This window comes from Mesoplodon mirus, assembly GCF_964341445.2.
Source record: "Mesoplodon mirus genome assembly, chromosome: 3".
Classification (NCBI taxonomy): Eukaryota; Metazoa; Chordata; class Mammalia; order Artiodactyla; family Ziphiidae; genus Mesoplodon; species Mesoplodon mirus.
Window position 1 is genome coordinate 46,332,680 of NC_138978.1, and position 15,525 is coordinate 46,348,204.

Consider the following 15,525-nt stretch of genomic DNA (forward strand, 5'->3'; position numbering starts at 1 on the left):
GAAATAGTTATTACTTCCTTTACACATGAAGAAATTGAGATGTAAGAAATCACACAGTAGTTTCTCTGTACGTGATTAAGTCTTCTGACTCCAGATAGAATGTTCTTTCTGTCTGCGGATACTGAATTGTGCTAGCATTGATATTTTAAAATGACAATAAACCCAAGTTACCACTAGTCTGCTTACAGGTGATAACTAATTTACATCATTATCACAATGAAATAAACTTTCTGCGGAGGCTGTTCTGAAGTGCAAACTGCATTGATTAATCATTAAAAAATACTGAATCCTTTTACATCTAAGTTGTAAGATAGGGACTTAAATCATCCCCTTTGAAATGCCAAGGATAAACAAAAGACTCTTCTTCCATTCCAGTTCACCGAAAGCCTACTAGAGAAGGGGATGAGGAGCAGATACTAAGTCTTAGAATTTGTTGATTGATGATTTTTTTTTTTTTTTTTTTTTTTTTTTCTTTTTGCGGTATGCGGGCCTCTCACTGTTGTGGCCTCCCCCGTTGCGGAGCACAGGCTCCGGATGCACAGGCCCAGCGGCCATGGCTCACGGGCCCAGCCGCTCCGCGGCATATGGGATCCTCCCAGACCGGGGCACGAACCCGTATCCCCTGCATCGGCAGGCGGACTCTCAACCACTGCGCCACCAGGGAGGCCCGATTGATGATTTTTTTAATTCACAAAATGTGAGCACAGAAAGGTAGTGGCAAATTCTTGAAGCTAATTCTACTTTGAAAGTTTAGTCACCCAGAAGAGGATGAAGTGTAAATTTCAGATAGGTTCTGATATCCTTTGTGACCAACTCACCATTCTGTGCTTGCATGTTAGCTATTCTGCCTTCGTTGTTTTTTTTTGGAAACCCATACATTCCGAAGTAAAATTAGACCTGATAAAGAATGAGTGTTTTTAATTCTTTAAAAAAATTTTTTAATTTTTTGATTGAATTATAGTTGATTTACAGTATTGTGTTAATTTCTGCTGTACAGCAAAGTGACTCAGATATACATATATATACATTCTTTTTTACATTCTTTTCCATTATGGTTTATCACAGGATATTGAATATAGTTCCCTGTGCTATACAGTAGGACCTTGTTGTTTATGTATTCTATATATAATAATTTACAGCTGCTAACCCCAAATTCCTAATCCGTTCCTTCCCCACCCCTTCTCTCCTTTGGCAACCACAAGTCTGTTCAAAATGAGTGTTTTTAAATTGCCTTTTAAAAAGTGTTTTTTTTTCCCCTCTTGGTTATAAAAGTAAAATATGTCTATTGCAGATCATTGACTTCTCAAGTCCTTGAAAGTTTCTTAAGCCCTTTGGCATAGTCCTTGAATTCTTGACCTACTTCCTTATTCTTGCTCGTAATCCTGCTTTCCCTTAAGCACCAACATCTAAGAGAAATTCTTTAAGAAAATAATTTCTTAGGCATTGTTTGAATTTATAACAACTTTCCCCATATCTTTTGATATTCACATGCTGTATTTTGAGTGCTTTTCCTAGCTAACCTGGGAACCATTTTTAACAGTTTCTTTGCAAAAATTTGTTCTGGGTTCTAAACTCCAAACTTGAACAAGGAGCTTTTGGAGCATAGCCTCATTCTAATTTGGGACCTGAAGGATGAGTTTTAGAATTAGGACTAAGACTTCAAAAATCCATGGTTCTGGCTATTGTTCTGGCAATACAAGAACAACACAAAAAATTTGCATTTCACCAAAAAAAATCTACAAACAATAAATGCTGGAGAGGGTGTGGAGAAAAGGGAACCCTTTTGCACTGTTGGTGGGAATCTAAATTGATACAGCCACTATGGAGAACAGTATGGAAGTTCCTTTAAAAACTAACTGTAGAACTACCATACGACCCAGCAATCCCATTACTGGGCATATACCCTGAGAAAACCATAATTCAAAAAGAGACATGTACTGCAATGTTCATTGCAGTACTATTTACAATAGCCAGGACATGGAAGCAACCTAAGTGTCCATTAACAGATGAAAGGATAAAGAAAATGTGGCACATATATACAATGGAATATTACTCAGCCATAAAAAGAAACGAAATTGAGTTATTTGTAGTGAGGTGGATGGACCTAGAGTCTGTCATACAGAGTGAAGTAAGTCAGAAAGAGAAAGACAAATACCGTATGCTAACACATATATATGGAATCTAAAAAAAAAAAAAAGTGGTTCTGAAGAACCTAGGGGCAGGACAGGAATAAAGACACAGATGTAGAGAATGGACTTGAGGACACGGGGAGGGGGAAGGGTAAGCTAGGACGAAGTGAGAGCGTGGCATGGACGTATATACACTACCAAATGTAAAATAGATAACCAGTGGGAAGCAGCTGCATAGCACAGGGACATCAGCTCGGTGCTTTGTGACCACCTAGCCGGGTGAGATAGGGAGGGTGGGAGGGAGACGAAAGAGGGAGGGGATATGGCTATATATGTATACGTATAGCTGATTCACTTTGTTATACAGCAGAAGCTAACACAACAATGTAAAGCAATTATACTCCCATAAAGATGTTAAAAAAATTTTTGCATTGTACAAATTTTCCCATCTTCGTAGTGCTTTTCTTGCTGTTCATCTTTTCATTATCTTATTATCTTGGGCCCTGACTTAGTCTTTTCCAAATAAGGAGAAACATTCTTGGCAATTTTTAATAGAAAAGTGAAGTTGAATGATAATAATGGATTATCACTGCACAGTTTGGTGGGAGAAGTACTAATATACAGCATAAACCACCTGGAGTTTAACATACCCCCATCATTTCTTTTAATCATTTTTTTGTGAAATAACATTAATCACTATTTAGTATTTTGGGCAGTATTTGAAAAACTAAACAAACATAGGAAATATACATTGAGGTCCAATATATATTAACATACCTTAAGTAATTTGTAGCACTTAAGCTACTAGTTAGTATTTAATATTTAACTTTTTCTTAGAAAAGATGTGCAATCCCTGTCATCATAGCTGTGCTTAATTAAACCCTGTGAAAGTGGTTCTCTTTCTACTGGCCTGAAATTCTGACTTGAAGATAAAATTGTCCTTTTTAAGAAATATTGAGAGACCTGGGACTTTACAGTGTAAGATGTCACTAGATCAAAATACAGGTCTACAGTCCTTTACCCATAATTCTGAAATCCCTCAGTCTCTGAATTCCAGAAGTTTTTTTTCTAAATTTATTATATTCTCATTTGGAAGTAAAGCCTGTCTTGAACTGTGTGGCTATTTATAATCTCTATCATACTTAGTGTAAATATATGTTGTACTACCTAAACAGTAGTTTGCTTAATTGTGAAATTAATTAAATGCTTAATACTTCAGACTCCACTGCAGGTGTGACACAGTTTATGTACTATATGTATATTACTTTTCAAAAATTGTGAATTTCAAAACACATTTGATCTGAAAGTCTCAGATAAGAGATGTGGACCTGTATCTGTTATCTAATGACGCAGGGGTTTACATGCCAGCCTTAGTTCAGAAGGCAGGGGTACCACCCTCTGAAGTATTGCTGTGAGGCTTTGTAGGGTGGCAGTTATACTGTTGAGTTCAGAAGGATCACTGATTTGACACTCAGCCTTTGTGGCTTAGAAAAACTTTGAAAGAAAACTTAAATTAACCAGATCTATAGTAACTGTGGTAGAATGCATGGCCTTTAGAGTCAGACCTGGATTGGAATCCTCTCTATCCCACTTATTATATGTGAGTCCATGGGCAGGTTACGTAAGCCTTTCTGAGCCTTTATTTTCTCAATTACAAAATGGATATAATAAAAGAACCTATATCATAAGATTGATGTGAGAATTAATTAATATTATATTTAAAGCACTAGCACAGTGTCTGGCATATAAGTGCTCAGTAAATATTAACAAAAAGCTAAAGTTTATGACAGTGTTTGACATATAATAATATTCACTAAATGTACGTTGTAACTATTACATAAGCTAATTTTCAAATTTATTCATAACAAGATATATAACTGTTAAGGAGACTGCATATTTAGGCTATCTCATTAGTGCATTAGTACATATAGTCTCTGAAAGCAAGCTATATGGGATGCCAAATTTATAAGCAGAAGCAGACTAAAGGGAGTTATATATTATATTATAGATATTTAATCAGACATTGATATCAAGATGCAGTATCTCTGTGTTAGAGACATACCTATTACAAGAACCAAACAGGTCTAACCTGTTGATCAGCAAAACTTCTATTCTGGCTTTCTGGTTCTGGTTCTGGCATTCCTACTGTAGTTCTATTACTTTTAATACTTTCTGATACTTAGTATAATTAGTCATAATTAGTATAATTACCTCTAGGCTGTTCCCCTCTTAAAGATGATCTTGTATATATCTCTGTTCTCATACATGTCTGGTTTCTTTGAAGGAAGGCAGCCATCTTCCAGGATCTTGGAGAGACCCCAAATATCACTGTCCCCTTGTATACTGATTAAGTATATTTTCCTAAGGCTCTATCTGTAGTATACTGCTGCTCGAATGAGGCCCTCTGTAATGGGGAGGGAGAGATGAGAAAGTTATCTATGGCAACTTGAGGGATGAATGATAGGGAAAATTCCTCCATTATTGTGGGTCTGTGAATCCTCAATGTTTCTGGTAGTGTAGCTTTCCAGTAGCATGATGACATTTTGGGCTATTGAGTGTCCACAAGGCATTAACTAGTGAAGGCTCTCTGGTACATTAAATACTATCAAGATGGCTTAAGGAGTCTGTGCTCTCCCAAATAGAAAGGAGACTACAGGAATGGGTGTTATTGCTGTCATTTCCTATTTTGTAGTTATTGTTGTAAACAGTGTATCTATGTGGAATTCTGGCAAGTACTATTTATTTATTTACTTTTATTGAGATATAATTATACCCAATAAAAAACCCACATATTTCAAGTATGCAGTTAGATGAGTTTTGACATTTGTTTACACCCTTGTTACCAGTATCAATCAAAATATAGAGCATTGCTGTCATCCTGCAAAATTTCCTCCTGTCCTTTTCCTGTCCATCCTACACCCTAGAGCCAGCCTCTTGTGATTTCAATCTTTAGGTTAGTTTTGCCTAGCAGGTTGAGCCCCTGCTAGTTGTTCCAGGAGTGAATAGTCCAAGGAGCAACACTAGCTAGAAGCGCAACCTCATGTACTTTTGGGAATGAACTAACGTGTGACTCAATACTGAAGCAGTATTACATTCATGTTAAAAGGAGAGAGACCATTTTGACATTTGTCCACATTCATTGTCCACTTGTCTTCTACCATCAATTTATTGTTTATTCTTTGCAAAGGTATAGCAGGGGTGTTGGGTAGAAGAGGACACATGGATGAATCAGAAACCCTGCTCTCTAAGAGAAGTGATGAAGCATGCACATACATTATTTTCATACAAGATAGAAGTAATATGTGCCTTAAGAAAGGTAAGATGGGGTGCTATGTATTAAAAAGTTTAGAAGAAGGAAACCTCCCTTTTAGCTATGAGAGATTCAGAGCAAGTCAGATGAGACTCTTGCTTCATCATCTTTGATAAAGATTTAGTTTATTAAAGTAAAATTAACATTCAAATAAAAATTTAAGTGTCTTTACATAACAGGTTTGGGGAGGCATTCTTTGCTTTATAAAAGGATTGTAGAATTAGTTTAAATGGCAAACTAATCTTCCCTAATGAATTTTGAACATATTTGTGCACAACTTTTCCTGACACATTTGCTTTGTGAAGCAGAGGAAATGCACAGTATATTAACAGTTAAATAGGTTTTCATTGATGGCACTATATACCAGCACCAAGCTAGATTTTGTGAGTTAATTTGTTAATTTAAAATACTTTTAAGTACTTAGTATATGCTAGGAATATACTGAACTAATCTTTAATCTTTAAAAGTTTATATCCTGTTGGAGATACAGTTAAGTAGTTATACTTAAGATACAATTAAGAGGTTACCTTGGTGTTGCACTTGATTTAGTGCCTATATACTATTATTAGAGATTATTATTGCTCTCTAATTGTTTTATGTAATATTTTTAAATGCAGTCATAAAAATTGAGAATGCAATAAATTGTACCTCAGCATATGAGCTGGATTGAAAGAGGGCTCACAGAGGAAGTGTGTGAGCATGAAGTAGGGAAAATATATGGTTTTGTTTTACTTTGTTATTTGTTTTTTTGTAGGCTGTCTATGTTTTATTACTAAAGCAGTTTGGGGTCTATGTATATGTGTAGAGGGAACTGAGACATGTCTGAAAGAAAGTGTGGCCTGATGGGGATAAATTTAGCTTACATTTAGAGAAAATGATTGCAGATCTCTGTTTGCTGTATTTAAGGTAGAAGCAAGGAAGGGGCATGGACCTTGTGCCTTTTTAAAAATATTTATTTATTTATTTTTATATTTAATTTTGGCTGTGTTGGGTCTTCGTTTCTGTGTGAGGGCTTTCTCTGGTTGCGGCAAACGGGGTCCACTCTTCACCGCGGTGCGTGGGCCTCTCACTGTCACGGCCTCTCTTGTTGCGGAGCACAGGCTCCAGACGCACAGGCTCAGTAGTTGTGGCTCACGGGCCTAGTTGCTCCGCGGCATGTGGGATCTTCCCAGACCAGGGCTCGAGCCTGTGTCCCCTGCATTGGCAGGCAGATTCTCAACCACTGCACCACCAAGGAAGCCCCCCTTGTGCCTTTTATACAGCAGGTGCTATGCTAAGTGATTTACTTATATTAACTCAGTACCTGCAATGATCTTGTGAGAGTAATACCCCAGGTTTACAAATGAGAAAACTACAGCTCAGGAAATTTTAGTGATTTGGCCAAGGTCACACTGCCAGCAAGTTGGCAGGGCTGGAATTCAAAATCTTCTCTCTCTCACTCCACGGTCCATGTTATTTCATTAAATTATACTATCTATAGGATAAGTTACATGTCTGGATATACTTTAAAAAAAATAATTTCTTCTAAAAATTGTACTCCCTTTAAAAATTTTTGTAAACCATGTTGGGGGATTGAAATAATTTTGTACATTTAAATGAAAGAGTTCAGGGACTTCCCTGGCGGCCTAGTGGTTAAGACCCTGTGCTTCAATGCAGGGGGTGTGGGTTTGACCCCTGGTCAGGGAACTAAGATCCCACATGCCGTGTGGCCAAAAAAAAAAAAAAAAAAAAGAAGAAAAATAAATTAAATAAATTAAAATAAATAAATAAAATTAAAAAATAAATGAGAGAGTTCACATGGGTATATCCATAGCCTCAGAAGCCTCAATGGAGAATATTTTGAGCTATCCTTAATTTAAATTACTTATGTAGCCTTCCTTTCAGAAGATTTTTTATATGTGATACACAAAAGTTCAGCTAAAGTAATAAAATATATCCAGAGTGTGACAATTAAGAGGCCCTACTGGGATTTTGACAGGGGTTGTATTAAATTTATAGATCAATTTGGAGAGTATTGCCGTTGTATTGACAATAGTAGCCCACCAATCCATGAACACAAAATGTCTTTCCGTGTATTTAGATCTTCTTTAATCTCTTTCAACAGTGTTTTGTAGTTTCAGGGTACAAGTCTTGTACTTTCAAAAATTAGGTTTATTACTAAGTATTTTTATTCTTTTTGGTATTATTATAAATGGAATTATTTTGTTATTTTTTTTTCAGATAGCTTGTTCCAAGAGTATAGAAATACAGTAGATCTTTTTGAATTAATTTTTTTCATTTTCTTCAGATATATGCCTAGGAGTGGAATTGCTAGATCATATGGTAGTTCTATTTTAATTTTTTGAGGAAACTCTGTACTGTTTTCCATGGTTGTACCAATTTACATTCCCACCAACAGTGTACTGGGGTTCCTGTGTAAATATCTTCTCCCATTCAGTAGGTTGCCTTTTTGTTTTGGTGATCATCTCCTTTGCTGTGCAAAAGCTTTTAAGTTTGATTAAGTCCCATTTGTTTATTTTTGCTTTTGTTTCCCTTGCCTGAGGAGACAGTTCCAAAAAAATATTGTTAAGACCTATATCAAAGAGTGTACTGCCTATGTTTTCTTCTAGGAGTTTTATGGTTTCTGGTCTTACATTTAAGTCTTTAATCCATTTTGAGTTTATTTTTGTGTATAGTGTGAGAAATGTTCTAATTCATTTTTTTAGAATGTAGCTGTCCAATTTTCCCAACATCATTTAACTGAAGAGATTGTCTTTTCCCCATTGTATATTCTTGCCTCCTTTATTATAGGTTAATTGACCATATGTGCAAGGGTTTATTTTTGGGCTCTCTATTTTGTTCCATTGATCTATATGTCTGTTTTTGTGCCAGTACTATACTGTTTTGATTACTGTAGCTTTGTAGTATAGTCTGAAGTCAGGCAACATGATACCTCCAGCATTGTTCTTTTTTCTCAAGATGCTTTGGCTATTTGGGGTCTTTTGTGGTTCCATACAAATTTTAGGATTATTTATTTTAGTTCTCTGAAAAATGTCATGGATATTTTCATAGGGATTGCATTAAATCTGTAGATTGCTTTGGGTAGTATGGATATTTTAAAAATATTAATTCTTCTAACCCATAAACATGGGATATCTTTTCATTTATTTGTAATGTCTTCAATTTCCTTCGTTGACTTCTTTTTTTTTAGATTGTGTTATTATTTTAATTAATATTATGATTTGTTGTTGCTCAAGTATCACAATTAAGGAGATTTTAGTGTGTAGCAATTTGCTAGAGGGAAACTCCCATTAAGTGGTGTGAAATTCAGTGCTATTTGATGTTGTAAATAAAAGAAGCAAGGGGTAACCCAGTGCAAGTGCTTCTCAAACTTTAATTTGCACAGAGAAATACTTGGGGATCTTATTAAAATGCAGATTCAGAATTTGGGGGTCTGGGGTGAGACCTCAGATTCTGCATTTCTCACAAACTCATGGGTGAGGCTGCTTGCTGCCCTGGACCTTTCAATAGCAGGGACCTAGGAGATTTTTCCTGGTGCTGGGTAAGATTCATTGACTTCTTATAGTTTCCAGAGTATAGGCCTTTCACCTCCTTAGTTAAATTTATTCCTAGGTATTAATTCTTTAAACATTTGACAGAATTTACCAGTGAAGCCTAGGCTTAAGCTTTTCTTTGTGAGAAGTTTTTAGATTACTAATTCAAATTCTTAAAGGTTTAGTTGTATTTTCTGTTTCTTCTTTAATCAGTTTCAACAGCTTGTGTCTTTCTTGGAATTTGTCCATTTCTTCTAGGTTATCTAATTTGTTGTTCATTGTATTCCTTTAGAATACTTTTTGTTTTGTAAAGTTGGTAATAATGTTGTCTCTTTCATTCCTGATTTCAGTAATATGAGTCCCCTTTTTTTTTCTTGGTTAGTCTAGTTAAGATTTGTCCATTTTGTTGATATTTGCAGTGAAACAACTTTTGATTTTTATTGTTTTTTCTCTGTTGTTTTTTTCATTTTCTAATTTCATTTCTGCTCTAATTTCTATTATTTCCTTTCTTCTGCTTGCCTTAGGTTTAGTTGCACTACTTTGTGTAATTTCTTAAGGTAAAAGTTTAGGCTATTGATTTGAGATCTTTATTTTTTAGTTTAGACATTTATAGTTATACATTTCCCTCTAAGAATTGCTTTCATTGTATTCTTTTTTTAATAGATCTTTATTGGAGTATAATTGCTTCACAATACTGTGTTAGTTTCTGTTGCACAACAAAACAAATCAGCCATATGCATATACATGTCCCCATATCCCCTCCCTCTTGAGCCTCCCTCCCCTCCTCCCTATCCCACTGTATTCTTTATGTTTTGGTAAATTGTGTTTTCATTTTCATTCATCTCAAGTATTTTCAAATTTCCCTTGTTATTTTCTCTTTGAACTATTGGTCATTCAGGAGTGTCATTTAATTTCCACCTATTTGTGAATTTCCCAAATTTCCTTCCGTTATTGAGTTCTGCATTTAATCCATTTTGGTCAAAGAACATACTCTGTATTATTTCCATTGTTTAAATTTACTGACACTTGTTTTATGGCTTAACATGTGGTCAGTTCTGGAGAATGTTCCACGTACCCTTGAAACGAGAATGTCTTTTCAAGAAGTTTCCTTTGAAAGGCACAATCTGTCGCACACTGCTTCTGTTCACAGCACACTGGCCTATACCTAGCTGAAAGGGAGGCTGGAAATGTAATTACTGGCAGGGGAGCCATGTGTTCAGTTAAAACTTTGGGTGGAAGATATGTTACTGAAAGGAAGAAGAGGAGAATGGGTATCAGGGGACAGGCCTGTTACAGGCAACAATATATTTGTGGTAATTTACTTTGAAATTTCAATACAAATTTAATCTGCATCAATACCTTGGGGTTAGCATTAGGATTGGCATAAGGATTATTAGAAACAATTTTTGATTGCATGTCTTGTTGTAACAGAAGCCAGTGACCTTGCATTAATAAGATATAAGAAACCAACAAACCCAACCACCAAATTCAACAATCTTTTAAAATTCTGGAGCCCCTTAGGAGTAGAACATATCACCCCTGTACCTCTCTGCTTCATGGGGGATTCTGTTTTCTAATCTAGCTGAAAAGATTTTAGCATCTGTTTTGTGAGTGATCCTTTCTTAAGGTGCTGGACCTTGTGGCTGGTGGCATGTTTGTGCCAAGTTGCTAAAAAATACATTTGTTAGTAAGTTTGAGAACATTGGTAGCACAGCACCTGGTAGGAAGATTGCTGGAGTTGGGGTTATGTTGGCCCTACCTTTCCCTCATCAGTACCAGTATTCATCAAAAAACAAACAGACAGCAACAGCAGCAGGAAAATATAAAACAAAACAAAAAACCCCAAACAAAAACCCCTGCTATTCAGTGAATAGCATTGGTTTAGGCAGGTTTGCCTCAGATCAGGGTGTGTCTGGAGATCACTTGCAGCTAGGACTCTCTGCCTCTCCTCTCTCCTCCTCTCAGCATGTATGCTTTAATTATTGCTTCCTTCATGTAGAGGGCACAAGACCTGTGGCAACTGTACCTCACAGCTTCAAGCACAGATAGGAAAGAGCTCTTCCCTATCAGCTCAGCCCCAGTAGAAAAACTCCCTGTGGAAGGGTTCTATCCTTCCTTGTTCCTGGGGTTGTGGGTCCTGTGATCGACCAGCTTGGTCAGATAACCACTCCTCAGCACTCACTGTGCCTGGGGGACTTAGTCACACCAGCTTCCCTTTGGCCCCACATTGGAGCTGAGTGGGGAGAAAATGAGGGCGAGGGCTCTGTGTCATTGTGGAAGAGGAGGAGGATTCGAGGCTAGCAGAGCACAGGTATGGTCTGAGAGAATGATTTGCAGGGCAGCCATTCCAAATTGTACCTGCTGGGTCAAACTCTGCTACATTTTACATGTGTAATTTAACTGGGTAATTTACTTGATCTCCCTGGTGTCACTTTCATTTATAATATGTGCATAACTCTTACCATGCAAGGTCTTGTGAGGCTTACTGTGTATAAAGTGCATATCACATAGAGCAGGGGGTCCCCAACCCCCAGGTCACGGACTGGTACCCGACCATGGCCTGTTAGGAACCAGGCTGCACAGCAGGAGGTAAGCGGCGGGTGAGTGAATGAAGCTTCATCTGTATTTACAGCTGCTCCCCATCACTCACATTACCGCCTGAGCTCCGCCTCCTGTCAGATCAGTGGTGACATTAGAGTCTCATAGGAGCGCGAACCTACTGTGAACTGCACATGTGAGGGATCTAGGCTGTGGGCTCCTTATGAGAATCTAATGCCTGATGATCTGAGGTGGAGCTGAGGCAGTGATGCTAGCACTGGGGAGCGGCTGCAAATACAGATTAACACTAGCAGAGAGGTTTGACCGCACAGAGACCATAGTAAATCAATTGCTTGCAGACTCATATCAAAACCCTATCAGTGAGTGGCAAGTGAAAACAAGCTCAGGGCTCCCACTGATTCTGCATTATGGTGAGTTGTGTAATTATTTCATTATATATTACAATGTAATAATAATAGAAATAGGGACTTCCCTGGTGGTGCAGTGGTTAAGAATCCACCTGCCAATGCAGGAGGCACAGATTCAATCCCTGGTCCAGGAAGATCCCACATGCTGCAGAGCAACTTAAGCCCATGCACCACAGCTACTGAGTCTGCGCTCTAGAGCCCGCAAGCCACAACTACTGAAGCCTGTGCACCTGGAACCCATGCTCCGCAACAGGAGAAGCCACCACAGTGAGAAGCCCGTGCACCGCAACGAAGAGTAGCCCCCGCTCACCGCAACTAGAGGAAGCCCATGCGCAGCAATGAAGACCCGATGCAGCCAAATAAATAAATAAATAAATTTATAAAAAAATAAAGTACACAATAAATGTAATGTGCTTGAATCATCCCGAAACCATCCCCCCACCCCCGATCCGTGAAAAAATTGTCTTCCATGAAACCGGTGCCTGGTGCCAAAAAGGTTGGGGACCACTGACATAGTGGGTATCAATGAGTGAGAATCTGCTGCTGCTGCTGCTGCTTTTGCTATATCATTAATGTCACCATCATCCCTTTTTCCCAAGTCCTCATATTTGTCAGTGTTATTTTTCTATAACACACCACTGAGAATGTTCATAAACCTTCAGTAGCTCTCCATTAACTATAGAATAAAGTTTAATTTTCTTAACTTCTCACTGTTTTTTTCTGACCCTCCAAGACCTGGTCCCCATACCTCCTTTTCATCCCCATCTCTCCATCTCTCTCCACCTTCCTCTCCACACACTGTGCTTGGGCTATCAGTCTACTCTTCTGTGAAGACCTCATGTGTAAAGTTTTCCATACCCGTGCTTTTGCTGATGTTATTCCCTTGGCTTGGAATGCTGTCTTTTTCCTACCTTCCCTCTCTTATCAGAATCCTTTTTTTTAGTCCCAGATTGAACCTTGAGACCTGGTCACTTCAGTATTGCCTTTCCCAATCTTTTATCCATGGCAGGGAGCCTTCTGTGGTTCATAGCACTTTGTGCCTCTATGCACGTAATTTATTTTTGTTCTATATTACAGTCGTTTATATGCTCATCTTTTTTTTTTTTTTTGGACATTTTAAAATAGTCTAGGCCAGTTATTTTATAGGATGTCCCACATTCTGGATTTGTCTGATTGTTTCCTAGTTATACTTGCTTTAATTATTTTCACTTATCTCTTTCAATGTTTTCTAACTTATAACCCTGTCTTACTCTTTTTCTATTTACTGTAATCTTATTTTTTAAAATGGAAGAGGGTCAAGGATGTTTCTTACCTTGTTTGAGTTGTATTCTAACTCTCATTGGGTATTTTCAAACCTAATTATTATTTTTGTGTATTGCCTTGACACTTTTGGAGGGAAGATAAATACACGGTATGGTAAAAGGGCTATTAAATGCTTAGGGAATGTTTTTGTTAACTGTGTTTTTATCAACTATATTGTTAGTAAAGAACTCTTTTCAACCCTGCTTGATGTTGAGAATGTTTTATAAAATGTATGAGTCCTCTTTATATTTGTAAGTAAGAAGACTCTCTTCAGTACTTCAATAATAATTTCTGAACATGAATTTCTATAGCTCAGTACTTTGCTTTTTTGTTTCATTTTTTTCTTTTTTGAAGAGAGTTTACTTTGATTTATCATTGTAATATTCTTACATTGATAAGCTAAGAATCAGTGAAAACAATGACATAGGCTATGTTAACAGCATGTACTGCAATGAGAAGGGTAAGGCAGATCTTTGTGTACAGACATGCAGATATCTCCAAGAAAGATTGAATTTATTTTTTCCAGCTTTATTGAGGTATAGTTGACATATAACATTGTTTAAGTTTAAGGTGTACAGTGTGATGATTTGATATACATATATATTGAGAAGTGATTACCACAATAAGGTTAATTAACACATCCATCACCACCTGTCATAGTTACCTTTTTTTTTGTAGTGAGAACTCTTAAGATCTACTCACTCAGCCACTTTCAAGTATACAGTGCGTATTGTTAACTATAGTCACCATGCTGTACATTAAATCCCCAGAACTTAGTTATCTTATAGCTGGAAGTTTGCTTATGGCGCAGTACAATGGATGTAGGGCATCTATGGTTTAAAGTGGGACAGTTTTCTTTAAAACATAACCCCAGGAAATTCCCTGGTGGTGCAGTGGTTAGAACTCCAAGCTCTCACCACTGAAGGCCCAGATTGGATCCCTGGTCAGGGAACTGAGATCCCGCATGCTGTGTGGCACAGCCAAAGAATTAAAAACAAGTGAACAAGCAAAAAAAACATAAACCCATGATATTGGCTTGTTTTACTTTGTCACATAGTGGAGTACAGAAAAATACCAGTTGTTGAGGTATTAAATATTTTTAAAACTTTAGTTATTTGAGGTTTTACTTTATTTTATTACACATGACTAAGTTAATTCTAGGAATATTTACTGAATGTCAACATGGGGCTTATTATGCAGAACATAGCCTTTGCTTGGCTCATTCTAGTAGGGGAAACATAAAGGAGAAGCAACATTTTATCAATAAATATTTTTTGATTACCTAATGTATGCCAGACATTGTTCTGAAACATAAGTCAGATACAGTTTCTACCCCTTAAGGAATGTGCAGTCTGTGGGTGAGTCAGACAAGTAACTAGCTATCATAGCACAAGATGGTGCATGCCACAACAAGGGAACACACAGGAGACTCTGGGAGTCCAGGGATGGGAATTCAAATCAGAGAGAGGTAGGGCACCTGATGAATGACAGTTGGCAAGGCAGAAAATCAGGGTCAAGGTTATACCAAGCTGAGGAACATTGGATGAGAAATCTCAGAGGCAAAAAATGTGACCCATTTGGGGAGTTGCAAGGAGATAAAGTTAAAGCAGTGTTTCTCAAAACGTGGTCTTGTGTTTGCTTGAGTCAGAATCATCTGGGAGTGATTCTTAAATCCCCAGGTAATTTGTCGCCTTCCAGGTGACTCTCAAACTTACTAAAATATGAGAAACATATTTTAGTTGAGAGTTAAGGGCTATGAAGGAGGAATGAAAATATAGTGTAATATATGTTACATTTAAGGTACACAAAAAATTCTGGGATTAGTTTTATTTGTATAGACTACAAAACATTTTAAACCTCCCAATTCCTATCTTTAAGTGATGGTGGGGTGAGGTGGGGTGGGGATGGGGAGAAGGGAGGAATATTACTATAAATGTTGTCTGTTTATCCCTAGATGATTTTTAAAACAGTCTGTTTATCTTTTATTCATTGAATGTTTTTGTTTTTCTTTTAGTCCAAGGACAAAATGATGAGAGGCTCTCGCAGAGGATGTGTTAGACTCAGAGTGAGTATTTATTCATTTTTATGAAAACCAATTCCGACAGAAAGAAAAAAGTATTTTGACAGATTAGTGGGAGTCTAAATTTAGTTTAGCTCCTTTACTTAATTGTTAGGGCAGGCAACTAAGGCTCAGAGAAGAAAAAAGACTTCTCCAGGGTAACTCCAGAACCAGGACTAGAACTCAGTTACTTTGGCCCATGATTTAATGTTGTATCCATGACTTA

General features: G+C 37.2%; 1 protein-coding gene across 2 annotated transcripts in view; it reads left to right on the forward strand.

Annotated features, from left to right (window-relative positions):
- The window catches only part of OSBPL9 (oxysterol binding protein like 9), a gene marked incomplete at its 5' end in the record, with an annotated part of 169,826 nt that overhangs the window by 15,941 nt on the left and 138,360 nt on the right, over nucleotides 1-15,525 (forward strand). For both annotated transcript variants that reach the window (XM_082613363.1, XM_082613364.1), the window contains one exon: nucleotides 15,255-15,305. In XM_082613363.1, the coding sequence (XP_082469489.1) occupies nucleotides 15,255-15,305 (51 nt within the window). The remainder of the gene's footprint in view (nucleotides 1-15,254; nucleotides 15,306-15,525) is intronic.